The sequence below is a fragment of the Vidua macroura genome, chromosome 9, assembly GCF_024509145.1.
Source record: "Vidua macroura isolate BioBank_ID:100142 chromosome 9, ASM2450914v1, whole genome shotgun sequence".
Classification (NCBI taxonomy): Eukaryota; Metazoa; Chordata; class Aves; order Passeriformes; family Viduidae; genus Vidua; species Vidua macroura.
Genome location: NC_071579.1, coordinates 31,778,871 through 31,794,155, shown reverse-complemented (window position 1 = coordinate 31,794,155; position 15,285 = coordinate 31,778,871). Strand labels below are relative to the sequence as shown.

Genomic DNA, 15,285 nt, shown 5'->3' with positions numbered 1-15,285 from the left:
TTGGAAGCTTTTTCATCCACTGCACACATCTGTAAAATTAATGGGGACTTTTTTTTTTGGTTTTTGGAGCTTTTTCATCCACTCCAACTTGTAAAATTAATGGGGGATTTTTTTTTTTTTGGAAGTTTTTTCATCCACTGCAACTTGTAAAATTAATGGGGATTTTTTTGTTTTTTGAAGTTTTTTCATCCACTGCAACTTGGAAAATTAAGAGGGATTTTTTGTTTTTGAAGCTTTTTCATCCACTGCACACATTTGTAAAATTAATGGGGACTTTTTTTTTTGTTTTTTGAAGCTTTTTCATCCACTGCAACTTGTAAAATTAATGGGGATTTTTGTTTTGGAACCTTTTTCATCCACTGCAACTTGTAAAATTAATGGGGATTTTTTTGTTTTTTGAAGTTTTTTCATCCACTGCAACTTGGAAAATTAATGGGGATTTTTTTTTTGAAGCTTTTTCATCCACTGCAACTTGGAAAATTAATGGGGATTTTTTTTTTGAAGCTTTTTCATCCACTGCACACATCTGTAAAATTAATGGGGACTTTTTTTTTTGGTTTTTGGAGCTTTTTCATCCACTGCAACTTGTAAAATTAATGGGGATTTTTTGTTTTTTTGAAGCTTTTTCATCCACTGCAACTTGCAAAATTAATGGGGATTTTTGTTTTGGAACCTTTTTCATCCACTGCAACTCGGAAAATTAATGGGGATTTTTTGTTTTTTGAAGCTTTTTCATCCACTGCACACATTTGTAAAATTAATGGGGATTTTTTTGTTTTTTGACGTTTTTTCATCCACTGCAACTTGGAAAATTAATGGGGATTTTTTGTTTTTTGAAGTTTTCTCATCCACTGCAACTTGTAACATTAATGATGGGGGATTTTTTTGTTTTTTTTAAGTTTTTTCATCCACTGCAACTTGTAAAATTAATGGGGATTTTTGTTTTTTGAAGCTTTTTCATCCACTGCACACATCTGTAAAATTAATGGGGACTTTTTTTTTTGTTTTTTGAAGCTTTTTCATCCACTGCAACTTGTAAAATTAATGGGGATTTTTTGTTTTTTGAAGCTTTTTCATCCACTGCAACTTGTAAAATTAATGATGGGGGATTTTTTTTTTTTTTTAAGTTTTTTCATCCACTGCAACTCGGAAAATTAATGGGGATTTTTGTTTTTTGAACCTTTTTCATCCACTGCAACTCGGAAAATTAATGGGGATTCTTTGTTTTTTGAAGCTTTTTCATCCACTGCAACTCATAAAATTAATGGGGATTTTTTGTTTTTGAACCTTTTTCATCCACTGCAACTTGTAAAATTAATGATGGGGGATTTTTTGTTTTTTTGAAACTTTTTCATCCACTGCAACTTGGAAAATTAATGGGGATTTTTTGTTTTTTTGAAACTTTTTCATCCACTGCAACTTGGAAAATTAATGGGGATTTTTTGTTTTGGAAGCTTTTTCATCCACTGCAACTTATAAAATTAATGGGGATTTTTTGTTATTTGAAGCTTTTTCATCCACTGCAACTTGGAAAATTAATGGGGGATTTTTTGTTTTTTTGAAGCTTTTTCATCCACTGCAACTTATAAAATTAATGGGGATTTTTTTTTTGGAAGCTTTTTCATCCACTGCAACTTGTAAAATTAATGGGGATTTTTTTTTTGAAGCTTTTTCATCCACTGCAACTTGTAAAATTAAGAGGGATTTTTTGTTTTTTGAAGTTTTTTCATCCACTGCAACTTGCAAAATTAATGGGGGATTTTTTTGTTTTTTGAAGCTTTTTCATCCACTGCAACTTGTAAAATTAACAGGGGATTTTTTTTTTGGAAGCTTTTTCATCCACTGCACACATTTGTAAAATTAATGGGGATTTTTTTTTTTTGAAGCTTTTTCATCCACTGCACACATCTGTAAAATTATTAGGGAATTTTTTTTTGAAGCTTTTTCATCCACTGCACACATTTGTAAAATTGATGTGTAGGGGTTTTTTTTTTAGGTATGAAGAAAAAATTAAGTGTGCGTTCATAAAGAATTTTATCATTGAAAAATTCTGTCCCTGAGAGAATGAATTCATACAGATTTATATACATATATATATAAAGATCTTATTTATTTTCTATGATAGATTTCTTTTATATAAAGCAACATTTAGCCCAAGTTAACAGTTTAATATTCTCTGAAAGGTAAAATCCTCACCAGATTTCTACTTCCACAAGGAACAATAAAACTTCAAACCCAATTTTACCTCTTGGGAGTAAAATGAAAAAAAAAAAAAGATGAATTTTAGAAAATAAACTGCATGTAGTGGTTATTTTTTTATACCTGCTCATTGTCTTTAATGTGGGAGCCCTCAGGAATTGCATCCAGGCCCTTCTCCTCTCCCGTGCGCCTCGAGGCTTCGTTGAGGAATTCTATGACTTTATCCTCTGGTAAAAAGTCAGGATTCCAGAGCAGCTGGTCATCATTTTCATACACTGCATAAACCCCAGCGAGAGCACAAGAAAATGAAATCATTACAATAAAAGGAAATTATTATAAAGATAATTATTGTCCCTGATCAACCTTGGGAGATCATGGGAGCACCGTTAACCTGGGAACCAGGTAAAACCTCACGGGTGCAGAGATCCACATGACTTGGGTTTGGGACTTTGCCTTCAAATCCTGGCCTGATCTGGGTTCTGGATTATAGAACTCATCCTGCAACTCCAGAATTCTAAGCCCCACCTTTTCCAGAGCTTTCACAGGAGTCTGAGGGCAGGGAAGCCACAGTAAACTGAAATTAATGGACAAATGTGGGCCAAGTGAGATATCCCCTGATTATTTTGGAAGAGTTTTATTTTGGAAGAGCCAAGCTTTGGACTGCAGCAAAATGAAGTGAAATTCTGGCTATTAAAGTAGGAAAATATCCAGACCTTGTTTGTGGGCTCCAACAACCTGAGGAAGAGCAGCAAGGAAGGAATTTGAACACTCATCCCAAGAGGAACGCTTGGGAAAGCACAGCCAGCACAGGGAGGGAGGTGTGGGGGAAGCTCAGGGGGTTCAGGGATCAATGCCTACTTGGAAAAAGTAATTTATCGTGGAAATAAATACAAATAAACCCCCAAAAGTGGTAAAGAAATGATTAAATGTGTTGCAAAGAGAGCAGCTTCGCTTCACCCAGGACACGCTTTGGGAACAGCTCCCAGGAGTTTTCTGGGTTTTTGTTTCAGAGGTTCCAACTCAGCTGCTCACTCAAGGAAAAAAAAAAAAAAGAGTCCTAGGAACCCTCAGAGAATCCTGGAATGGTTTGGGTTGGAAGGGACCTTAAAAATCATCCAATTCCATGGATTCCACTGGGAGGAAGGAGTTCCACTGTCCCAGGGTGCTCCAAGCCCTGTCCAGGCTGGCCTGGGAGCTTCCAGGGAATGAATCCACCACCTCCCTGGACAATGAGACATTTCAGCATAAACTTGGGTTCTAGGAGGGTTCCAGGCTTTGTGGTGGTTATTTAAAACTTAAATTCTACCAAACGACAAAGAAATCCATTCTCATTGACCTGCAGTGTGAGCAAATCCTTAGGAATGGGCGGAATGAGTAGGAAAATTTCCTTTTTCTGCTCCCAGCTGGGTTTAAACTGGATCTGCCTTTTCTGAAAGCATCCAGCCAAAGTTTCTGCTTGGAATGAGGGGAAAAATTGCTGGGGAAAAAAAAATCCAGAAAAGCAGAACTTCTTCCTCCCGATTGAAGAGGCACAAAATATGAAAACCAAAGCTGCTGGTACCATTTTGCCCTTTTTAATGTGACAATCCAGTTGCAGCAGCACAATTTCTCCATTAGCTGTTTCATTTTACATTGAAGAAATCCATAAGTGAAGAGGCTGCAGCTTGTGTGGATCACTAAATCAGAATCCAAGGGTTCAAGAGGCACCAGGCCAAGAATAAAATCCTTCTTCTCCTCTTCCTCCAGCTCTGCTGAAGCACAGGATGAGCTCTAATTTGATGATGGTGGCTCTAATTGTCACTCATTTATTAAAACACGTGACATCAATCCAGTCTTTTCTTTCTCCTAATCAGACATTAATCCCAAACAGCAACAAATGGTCAAATCTCACCTTTTTCATTCTCTTTGTATTTGCAGGTGCCAGCTGGAATTTCAGCTTGGAACATAGAGCCCACCATGATTTCCTGATTGGAATAAAAAGAAGTGAAGCCACCCTGAGATTATTTTTTTGTTAGCAAACAGGAGCACGACCACATCTTTTTTCCTCCCCTCTTAAAAATTCCATTGTTTAAAATCTAAAAATGCAATTAACAGGCTCAAAATTGAAGGCAGCTACATGGGAATGGGTTTTTGACTGTTTGGGGAGGATTTAAAGTCTTCTCATTACCAAAACTCTCCTATTTATGAGGAAAAACTGCAGAGGATTTAGGTGCTCCACAGAGCTCAGAGTTACCCAGTAACAGATTAATTAATTATTCATGAAATGTGGGCTGGAATATTTACCTTTTTCCAGTCTTCTGAGGGAATATAATCTTCATCTTCTTCAGATTCCTCCTCTATTTCACTATCTGCAAGGAATTTTGCAGACATTTGAGCGCAGAGGAGCAGGGCTGGCAGAGCCCAGCAGCCTCAGCCCTGCTCCCTCCCTCCCTCCTTTCCTTATCTCAGGGACACTTTTGGGGACAACACTCATGGCTCAGCAGTGACAAGATTAAAAAATGACCCACCCACATTTGGATTAAGATACAAGCCAGGCTCTGAGAAATTAAGACATAAATAAAAACATCCCGAAATGTTGTTACTAAATTCAAATTTCTTTCCCCTCGGCTTTGAAGGATCCCCATCCAAGTTTATTCTAAATTTGTGGGAATATTTTTGTGGGTTTCAACCCCTTTTCCATCAGCTCCTGGCTTAGTTGCTGCTGTTCTTTTCCAAGGAATTTCAGGTAGATCTCAGCAGAAGGTGGGAGAAATCTGGGAGTGTTTCCTCCTGGGATTTAGGAGCCTGGGATGCCCAGCAGCACTTCCAGGAGATTATTTGGGATAAGGAGTGGCAGGAATGTTAAGCTCTTTATGGTATAGGCCAGCTGCCTTTCACAAGGTGCTGGTTGCTGTACAGGATGTGATACAGCAGCATTAAAGTTATTTATACATTAAATGACATTTTATACACAGCTGAAAGCTGTAAAAAAAACCCAAACCTAATGCAATACACTCTAATTAAGTTAATTCTGTGCTTAAAAATAGGAATTTATTGAAGATATTTGCAATCCCCTGCACAGCTACACACTTGGCAATTGTTCATTTAAATGTAAAGGCTCCTTGGCAATTTTGGATTTAAATAAACCACAAATTAAAAACTGTGTATTTACAACTTCGTAACTAATAATTATCAAGTGTAAGGTATGGTGAGGAACCTTTTATTTGTTCAAACACAGAACAGAAGGAATTCAAATAGCAACAGCCACTTCTATTGAAGAAAGATAAAAGATCTGCTGTCCCAAGCAGCCCAAAAGGGTCAGATCCCTTCAGGGAAATCAGAGTTCAGTGGATGCAGAATCAATTTGTAAACAAAATAAGAATGAAAATTATCAGTTCAGTGCTGGCAACAGGATCAAAACTGGAATTCTTGAAGCAGATTTTCTTCTTTGTGAGCCCCCCCCTTCCACTATTTCAGGCTTAACAATTCTTGGCCTTTCCCAGGTTTTATTGCTTTTCTGTTTCTGAGGAAATCTGTGTTTTATTTGTAGGGAATTTCAGTTGATTTTTCCCTTCAGGTGGACTCTGAGCTCCTTTGGATGAGGACAGAGCCCAGGCTTTGGCAAATAACCAGAGCACACCAATTAATTTTAACCTGTAAAATTTCAATTCTCAATTTCAATGTTTCAATTTCCCCCCCAGATCTCCTCTTTTCTTGTAAAATCAGAGATTATCTCCCGGCCTTCCACCGAGCCAGCTTCAGCCCTCAGCTAAAACCAGGACTTCTCCTTCTTTGTTTTCAGCATAATTCTCATCAACAGCAGCGCCGTGAAAAGCAAACCAATATTTTTAGGGCTCAAAATGCATTTCTGGCACACAACACTGGGATTTTGGGGCTGGACTTACTGGTATCAAAATATTTACAGCGCCGAGGGCGAATGATCTCCTGGGGGTCTTGAGAAGCAACAGATGGGGCTGGCTCATCGTTGGAGGATTGGGTCTCATCTTCCTGCCCTGAGGAATCCTTGATGGTCTCCTCCTGCCACAGCAGCAAATCAAAACCAATTAGGGAAAAAATCAGTTCTCCCTGGCAGTGAAAAATCTGATTTTGGCAATATTTTAGCAAGAGATTAACCCCAGATCTCTTTTTATTTGTGGTTTGTCCACAAATGTACACCACAAATGTAACTTTTTGATGTGTGAACACGTTTTGAGGTTGTTTTTTTATGTAGAGAGGAATTATATCTTTGCTTTTTAAAATTCTCGTGGTTTTTATTGAATTTCATTTCAATGAAGTTTTACTTTGGTCTTAAAATCCTTTCTTAGAAATTTTCAATAAAAAGGGGAGGAATTTAGATGGAAATGGCACCTACCATAAAAATCCATATGAATTGAGTGGTTCAACCCCACAGGAACAGCAGGCCTGGCTCAGTACATTGAGCCAAGACCAAAAATAGGAATAAATTCCTTTATTAGTAACATTTTAATGTGTAAACATACTCTGAGGTGGTTTTTAAGCAGATCAATAGAACAGCCTGACTGCAACAAATCAGAAATATGAACCCAAATGAAATCTAAACTTTGCTTACTTTAACCCTCGTGGTTTTTATTGAATTTCATTTCAATGAAATTTTACTTTGGTCTTAAAATCCTTTCTTAGAAATTTTCAATGAAAAGGGGAGGGATTTAGTTGGAAATGGCACCTGCCATAAAAATCCATATGAATTGAGTGGTTCAACCCCACAGGAACAGCAGGCCTGGCTCAGTACATTGAGCCAAGACCAAAAATAGGAATAAATTCCTTTATTAGAATAAATTCCTTTACTAGTAACATTTTAATGTGTAAACATACTCTGAGGTGGTTTTTAAGCAGATCAATAGAGCAGCCTGACTGTAACAAATCAGAAATATGAACCCAAATGGAATCTTAAACTTTGCTTACTTTAACCCTCGTGGTTTTTATTGAATTTCATTTCAATGAAATTTTACTTTGGTAGAAAAAGCCCTTTCTTAGGAATTTTCAATAAAAAGGGGAGGGATTTAGATGGAAATGGCACCTGCCATAAAAATCCATATGAATTGAGTGGTTCAACCCCACAGGAACAGCAGGCCTGGCTCAGTACATTGAGCCAAGACCAAAAATAGGAATAAATTCCTTTATTAGTAACATTTTAATGTGTAAACATACTCTGAGGTGGTTTTTAAGCAGATCAATAGAACAGCCTGACTGTAACAAATCAGAAATATGAACCCAAATGAAATCTTAAACTTTGCTTATTTTAATCCTCGTGGTTTTTATTGAATTTCATTTCAATGAAATTTTACTTTGGTAGAAAAAGCCCTTTCTTAGGAATTTTCAATGAAAAGGGGAGGGATTTAGATGGGATTTAGATGGAAATGGCACCAGCCATAAAAATCCATGTGACTGGAGTGGTTCAACCCCACAGGAAGAACGGGGTCGGCTCAGTACACTGAGCCAAAAATCCAAATAAACTCCTTTATTTGCAGACAAACCACCACGACGACGGTGCAGAGAAAATGAAAATGACACTTTTTTTTTATTTTAAACGGGTTTTTTTGCTCTCCCGAGCCTGCTGTTTGCACAGCTGGTGCTTTGTGCTGGACACACAGTGGCTGTTTGGAGCATCAGGCCCAGCACACGTGGCTGAGCACTGTCACACGTGCAGCTCGGAGCAGGTTAAAAATAGAAACCAGCAGAGCGCAGGGAGCGGGATGGGCTGAGCAGGGATGGAGCAGGAGAGCTCAGGGATTCCACACTGATCCACCCCCACGGCCTGCAGCACCCCCAGCTCCCAGCCCGGGGGCAAAACACAACTGGGATGGACTGGGATGGACTGGGGAGGGGCTGGGATGGGATTGGGGGGGCCTGCTCCCAGGGCTGGGCTGAACTGGGCTGAACTGGGATGGACTGGGATGGGATTGGGGGGCCTGCTCCCAGGGCTGGGCTGAACTGGGATGGACTGGTCTGAACTGGGATGGGATTGGGGGTGCCTGCTCCCAGGGCTGGGCTGAACTGGTCTGAACTGGTGAGAACTGGGATGGACTGGGGGGTGCCTGCTCCCAGTGCTGGGCTGGGCTGAACTGGGGTGAACTGGGATGGACTGGGCGGGGGGGATGCCTGCTCCCAGTGCTGGGCTGAACTGGTCTGAACTGGGATGGATTGGGGGGTGCCTGCTCCCAGTGCAGGGCTGAACCGGGGTGAACTGGGATGGACTGGGAAGGGCTGCTTCCAGTGCTGGGCTGAACTGGTGTGAACTGGGATGGACTAAGAGGTGCCTGCTCCCAGTGCTGGGCTGAACTGGGTGAACTGGGATGGACTGGGAAGGGCTGCTCCCAGTGCTGGGCTGAACTGGGATGGACTGGGGGGTGCCTGCTCCCAGTGCAGGGCTGAACTGGGGTGAACTGGGATGGACTGGGAAGGGCTGCTCCCAGTGCAGGGCTGAACTGGTGTGAACTGGGATGGACTGGGAAGGGCTGCTCCCAGTGCAGGGCTGAACTGGTGTGAACTGGGATGGACTAAGAGGTGCCTGCTCCCAGTGCTGGGCTGAACTGGGGTGAACTGGGATGGACTGGGAAGGGCTGCTCCCAGTGCTGGGCTGAACTGGGATGGACTGGGGGGTGCCTGCTCCCAGTGCAGGGCTGAACTGGGGTGAACTGGGATGGACTGGGGGGTGCCCGCTCCCAGTGCAGGGCTGAACTGGGGTGAACTGGGATGGACTGGGATGGGATTGGGGGTGCCTGCTCCCAGTGCAGGGCTGAACTGGGGTGAACTGGGATGGACTGGGATGGGATTGGGGGTGCCTGCTCCCAGGGCTGGGCTGAACTGGTGTGAACTGGGATGGACTGGGAGGTGCCTGCTCCCAGTGCAGGGCTGAACTGGGATGGACTGGGGAGGGATTGGGAGGTGCCTGCTCCCAGTGCAGGGCTGAACTGGGTGAACTGGGATGGACTGGGGGGTGCCTGCTCCCAGTGCAGGGCTGAACTGGGATGGACTGGGATGGGATTGGGGGTGCCTGCTCCCAGTGCAGGGCTGAACTGGGTGAACTGGGATGGACTGGGATGGGATTGGGGGTGCCTGCTCCCAGTGCTGGGCTGAACTGGGGTGAACTGGGATGGACTGGGAGGTGCCCGCTCCCAGTGCAGGGCTGAACTGGGGTGAACTGGTGTGAACTGGGATGGACTGGGGGGTGCCTGCTCCCAGTGCAGGGCTGAACTGGTGTGAACTGGGATGGACTGGGAGGTGCCCGCTCCCAGTGCAGGGCTGAACTGGGGTGAACTGGGATGGACTGGGGAGGGATTGGGGGGTGCCTGCTCCCAGTGCAGGGCTGAACTGGGTGAACTGGGCCAGCGCTGCGGAGGGGCAGGAGGTGGCAGCCCTGCACTGTGCCCTGCAGGGGACACAGGGACAGCAGAGGCAGGGCCTGCAATCAGCTGCTGAGAGCCCTGAGGACACCCAGGATGGCATTTGTGCCAGGAGGGGACCGAGCAGTGAGGACACGGGAGGGAGTGGCACTTCAGGAGCAGCAGCAAGCTCAACAGAATGAACACCCGGGCCTCAGTTTGGTTCTGCACAGGATTACTGAGGTTGGAAAAGCCCTCCAGGATCACCCAGTCCAAGCTGGGACCCATCCCCACCCTGTCACCTGCCCAGAGCACCGAGTGTCACACCCAGGGGTTCCCTGGACACTCCAGCCCTGTGCAGAGCCTGACCACCCTTTCCATGAGGGAATTCTCCTGAAAGAATTCTCCCTGTAGCCTTCATGTTACATAAGTTTCTCCCCCTCCCCTGAACCTTTCCTGATCCAGTCTCACCCTGGATCTTCCTTTTGAACTGTTCAACCCCCACAAAGAGCAATCTTCTCCAGCACCTGCCAAGGCAGCTCGTAAACCCCTGGAACTTCAGTTCCTGACTCAGATGTGCCATTCCTCACCCCTGGGTGCCATTCCAGGGATTCTCAAATAGGTAAAGGTACCAAAAGCCCAGAATGGATCTCTTTTAAAGCCACATTAGGAAATGAAACCTCCTCTAATGCCTCAGCTTTTGTGTCACTGACAATTCCTAGGGGTTTGTATCTTAATGGAACTCAGGATGCAGCAGCTGTGCCCATGACAGGACTCCACATTCCAAGTAGAAAAATCTCTTTTTTAAAATCAGAAAACTATTTGAAGAGAACACAGAAAAGGAATCTGAAGATGCTAAGCTCAAAACTAAACATTTGGCAAAGATACTTGAAGCATTAAGTTCAGTTAATTCAAGTACAACCAGGCTGGAAAAATACAATTTAAAAGGCTCAGGCTGGAAAACTTGCAGGATTTCCAAGACCCAGAGCCACATTTAACCCAACTCCACACTTGTGCAGTTTCAATAATCAGCTTTGCTACTCCAAGTAAGTGTTCAGCTGTATCTCTAGAGGTGTCTGCAGGCATTTAAAATGTCAGTGCTGAGGTTCTGAAGGGCAATTCCCATCCCTCACATGATGCTGCATCCAGGGATTTTCAATTGCCTCTGTTTGGGATGAGAGAGACGGAATTAAGAGCAATTAAGAGAAATACAGATTGGTAATTAAGAATAAACCTCAGTAATAAAGCAAGGTTTATGAAATCAACTCTCTTACAAATTAGCTCTGCCACGACCCGGGCCACTGAGTAGTGCGGGTATGCAAATCACGAATTTACATATGGAAATGAGCACACATTTACCTTGTTTTCCCCACTGCAGCCGCTGTTGTCATCGTTATCGACATCATCATCATCTTCTCCCTCCTCCTCCTCCTCCTCTTCCTCCTCCTCCTCCTCCTCCTCCTGCAGGGGCACGGTGCCATCGTAGCCGTAGCGGCTCAGCAGCTCCTGGATGGGCATGTCACTTTCCTGGGCAAATCCCAACAAAAACTCCCAATTAACTGGGATATTCCCCAGGAACTGCTCCGCAGCACCACGGCTCTCAGCAAACCACAGGGACCAGGGCACCCCCCAAGAATGGCCACTATGGACTGGCAAAATGGGAAATTTGGGCTCCTAAGGAAAATGTGGGGGGTTTTTGAGCAGGATCATTTCTTTCCCAATCCTTGATTTATTTCCAGCAGAACTCCCACCCAACAGGATCTCCTGGATGAGCATGTCGCTTTCCTGAGCCAAATCCAATCAAAAATTGGGATTTAATAGGAATAATTCCATAGGAATTCTTCCACAGCATCAAGGTGAGCACTTCCCCACAAACCACAGGGATCAGGACACCCACACCAAGAATCCAAAAGGGTTGGACTGGCAAAATGGGAAGCTGGGGCTCCTAAGGAAAATGAGGGGGTTTTTTTCTGCTGGATCATTTCTTTCCCAATCCTTGATTTATTTCCAGCAGAACTCCCACCCAACAGGATCTCCTGGATGAGCATGTCACTTTCCTGAGCCAAATCCAATCAAAAACTGGGATTTAACAGGAGTAATTCCACAGGAATTGCTCTGCAGCATCAAGGTGAGCACTTCCACACAAACCACAGGGATCAGGGCACCCACACCAAGAATCCAAAAGGGATGGACTGGCAAAACTGGAAGTTTGGGCTCCTGAGAAAAATGTGTGGGGTTTTTGAGCAGGATCATTTCTTTCCCAATCCTTGATTTATTTCCAGCAGAACTCCCACCCCAACAGGATCTCCAAGGGACCATCAAGCTCATTAAAAGGGTTTGGTTTTATCAAACACCTTCAGCAGCCAGAGCAAACACTGGGATATTTATTGGTGTTCCCTGCACTGCCCCAAACCTGCTGGAAAAATGGTTTTTAGCACAAATTGGTGGGAAAATGGGTGAGATGTGTGCCAGCAGCAATTCCTGAGTGACTCCCAGAATTCTGCTCAATCACAACACCTGGCTGGAAGGTGGAATTCCACCTCTTAGGGGAAGCTGTGCTCCAGGGACAATTGCACAGAGTTCCACAATTGTGGAATATAAAACTCCACCCAAAATGCTCCTCTCTGAGTCCCTGACCTCTCCTTTTCCTGAGAGTCTGGATGGGGTGAGGGATCCCTGATACCCAGGCAGGACAGCAGGAATTTTTATTTCCCAGTTATTTGAAGCTGCTTAGCTCCAAACCCACCCCCAGCTGGAAACAAATCTGCTGAACCTTAAAAAAATGTATTAAAAAATCATTAAAAAGCTGGTCCACTCTGAGGAGACATTTCAATTTGTACTGTCAGTTCTCAAATTAATTCAAGTCCAACAAAGGCTCCCACCTCTCACCTTTATTAATAAAAATTAGTAGCACATACTATTAATAAATACTTTAAATTAATTTTTTTTTTAATAAATACTATTAATAACACTGCTGGCTCTGCTAATTAATTCCTTTATTACTTTTAATCCTCAGTGTCCAGCCTTCAGGACAATCATCCCTAAGATTTTTCAGAGCAGAAATTCTCAGGGATCATTTAAAAATTCTCTCTCAAAGCATCAACTCCTTTGTTTATTATTTGGAGTTGTGTGCTTGCTCTAAATAGTTTTTTCTTAGTACCTAATGCACATGTTGGCTGATAATCAGATATTTTTAGTTATTGGCTGACCTTAGACTTCCTATCCTAAGGGCCTGCACTGATCTAATTTCTGGAAACATCCCAATAATCCCAATGACAAAAGTGGAGTTGGTTGTGCTCTGTAAAAACAAGAGTGACAGGGTTTATCAGCACTTCTTATCTGTGGTTTTATTTTATTTTATTTTATTTTATTTTATTTTATTTTATTTTATTTTATTTCATTTTATTTCATTTTATTTTATTTTATTTTATTTCATTTTATTTTATTTTATTTTATTTTATTTTATTCTATTTTACTTTATTTTATTTTATTTTACTTTACTTTATTTTATTTTACTTTATTTTATTTTATTTTATTTTATTTTATTTTATTTTATTCTATTCTATTCTATTTTATTCTATTCTATTTTATTTATTTATTTTATTTTATTCTATTTTACTTTATTTTATTTATTCTATTTAATTTAATTTAATTTAATTTTATTTTATTCTATTCTATTCTATTCTATTTTACTTTATTTTATTCTATTTTATTTATTTTATTCTATTCTATTCTATTTTATTTATTTTATTTTATTTTATTCTATTCTATTCTATTTTACTTTATTTTATTTTATTTTACTTCAAAGAACTAAGCCATTCTACCTCTTGTTCCCCTCCTCTTTGTTAAGCTGTACACCCAGTCACACAAAAACCATGGAATTAAACGTTGAGCCCCTGGTCCCCATCGTGTCACTTGGTGGGGAATTAATATTTTACTGACACAGACAACATGAAAGGCCTGTGCTCTTAATTAAACCTGGCAGTAGAGCTAGCAGAAAAATCATATTTGATTCACCCAAATGTCCTCCAGGACATTTTGGAAAGGAATATCCTGTCTGTAAGCACTCCCATCCCATAGAGCTGAGAATTAAAAATGAAGAATTGGACTGGAATTTGTCGTTTTTAAGGAATTATGGAACAGGAATATCACTGACCCTGTGTTACCCAGCAAAGAGGGTTTGTATTTATAATATTTTTCTCAGGTTAAGCTTCTTAACTTCCAATAGTCCACTGCAATTCCAAGGGCTCCAGGGACCAGCAACTCCCCAAGGGAAAACAAAAAATTGGGATTTCTTCATTGCTTCAAGGTATTGCAAAAATGGAAAAGGTGAAAAAATGAATATATTTATTTGTTATTTACCCACAGCTAGAGGCAACCACTGGATATGAGGGGATAAACTGAAGGGCTGCAATGTGGTGAGAGAGTTACATGAAATATGAAGGGAAAAAAGCCAATTTTCATTTTAAACCCCACATGTGGAGCTCCATTCCTCATTTAACCTACATGAAGCACATTTAGATTCACCAACTATTTATTTATCTTTGTTTTCCATTGAGTATCAACCTGGAAATTAACAGATTAAAAGAAAAAAAGATCATTTCCACTGGAGATATAGATGAACTGGAGCAAATTCATTTCAAGTCCTATTGGCAGAATCACTTAAGCTAAACAGGATTTGTACATCAAATATTCATCTGTGAATCATTAATGATCTGTTCTGGAGGCCAACGAGGCCACAGACAGGATCTAAATTACTTTGCATTTATAATGAACCTGCTTGGTAATTTAAGAATATTATTCCTGCCTGAGAAATAATTGAAGGCAATGCAGAAGTGACAGCAGAACCAGGAAGAAATCAGCATTTACACTGGAAATATTGATTAAATGCAGCAAATTAATTTAAAGTGCTATTGGCATAATCATTCATGCTAAATAGGGTTTGGACATCATTTCCTCTGCATCTTCCTTTAAATGAGGCCACTCCTGAGTGCTCCACCAGTAGACAGATATAAAATGCACAAAAAATGTGAATTATGAGGGGTTTTTGTTTTAAAATAAGAATCTACAAGCTACTCCTGAGTGCTCCACCAGTAGACAGATATAAAATGCACAAGAAATGTGAATTATGAGGGGATTTTTGTTTTAAAGTAAGAATCTACAAGCTACTCCTGAGTGCTCCACTAGCAGACAGATATAAAATGCACAAAAAATGTGAATTATGAGGGGATTTTGTTTTAAAATAAGAATCTACAAGCTACTCCTGAGTGCTCCACCAGTAGACAGATATAAAATGCACAAGAAATGTGAATTATGAGGGGATTTTTGTTTTAAAGTAAGAATCTACAAGCTACTCCTGAGTGCTCCACTAGTAGACAGATATAAAATGCACAAGAAATGTGAATTATGAGGGGATTTTTGTTTTAAAGTAAGAATCTACAAGCTACTCCTGAGTGCTCCACTAGCAGACAGATATAAAATGCACAAGAAATGTGAATTATGAGGGGATTTTTGTTTTAAAGTAAGAATCTACAAGCTACTCCTGAGTGCTCCACTAGCAGACTGATATAAAATGCACAAAAAATGTGAATTATGAGGGGTTTTTGTTTTAAAATAAGAATCTACAAGCACTACTCAGGTGCAGCTGGAATACACAAGTTTAGTCAGATGATATTTTAATTCATATTAGTTCTAAAATTCACATCCTAGTGGCAAAAAGCCACTAACCAAGGACATTATTAAGATC

At 41.2% G+C, this 15,285-nt stretch overlaps 1 protein-coding gene across 3 annotated transcripts in view; it reads right to left on the bottom strand.

Moving 5' to 3' along the window:
• MIER1 (MIER1 transcriptional regulator) overlaps window positions 1–15,285 on the bottom strand; it is a 49,505-nt gene that overhangs the window by 16,316 nt on the left and 17,904 nt on the right. For all 3 annotated transcript variants that reach the window (XM_053985753.1, XM_053985751.1, XM_053985752.1), the window contains 5 exons: window positions 10,899–11,066; window positions 6,084–6,216; window positions 4,483–4,547; window positions 4,091–4,163; window positions 2,323–2,474 (listed from right to left, as the gene is read on the bottom strand). In XM_053985753.1, coding sequence (XP_053841728.1) covers window positions 2,323–2,474; window positions 4,091–4,163; window positions 4,483–4,547; window positions 6,084–6,216; window positions 10,899–11,066 — 591 coding nt within the window. The remainder of the gene's footprint in view (window positions 1–2,322; window positions 2,475–4,090; window positions 4,164–4,482; window positions 4,548–6,083; window positions 6,217–10,898; window positions 11,067–15,285) is intronic.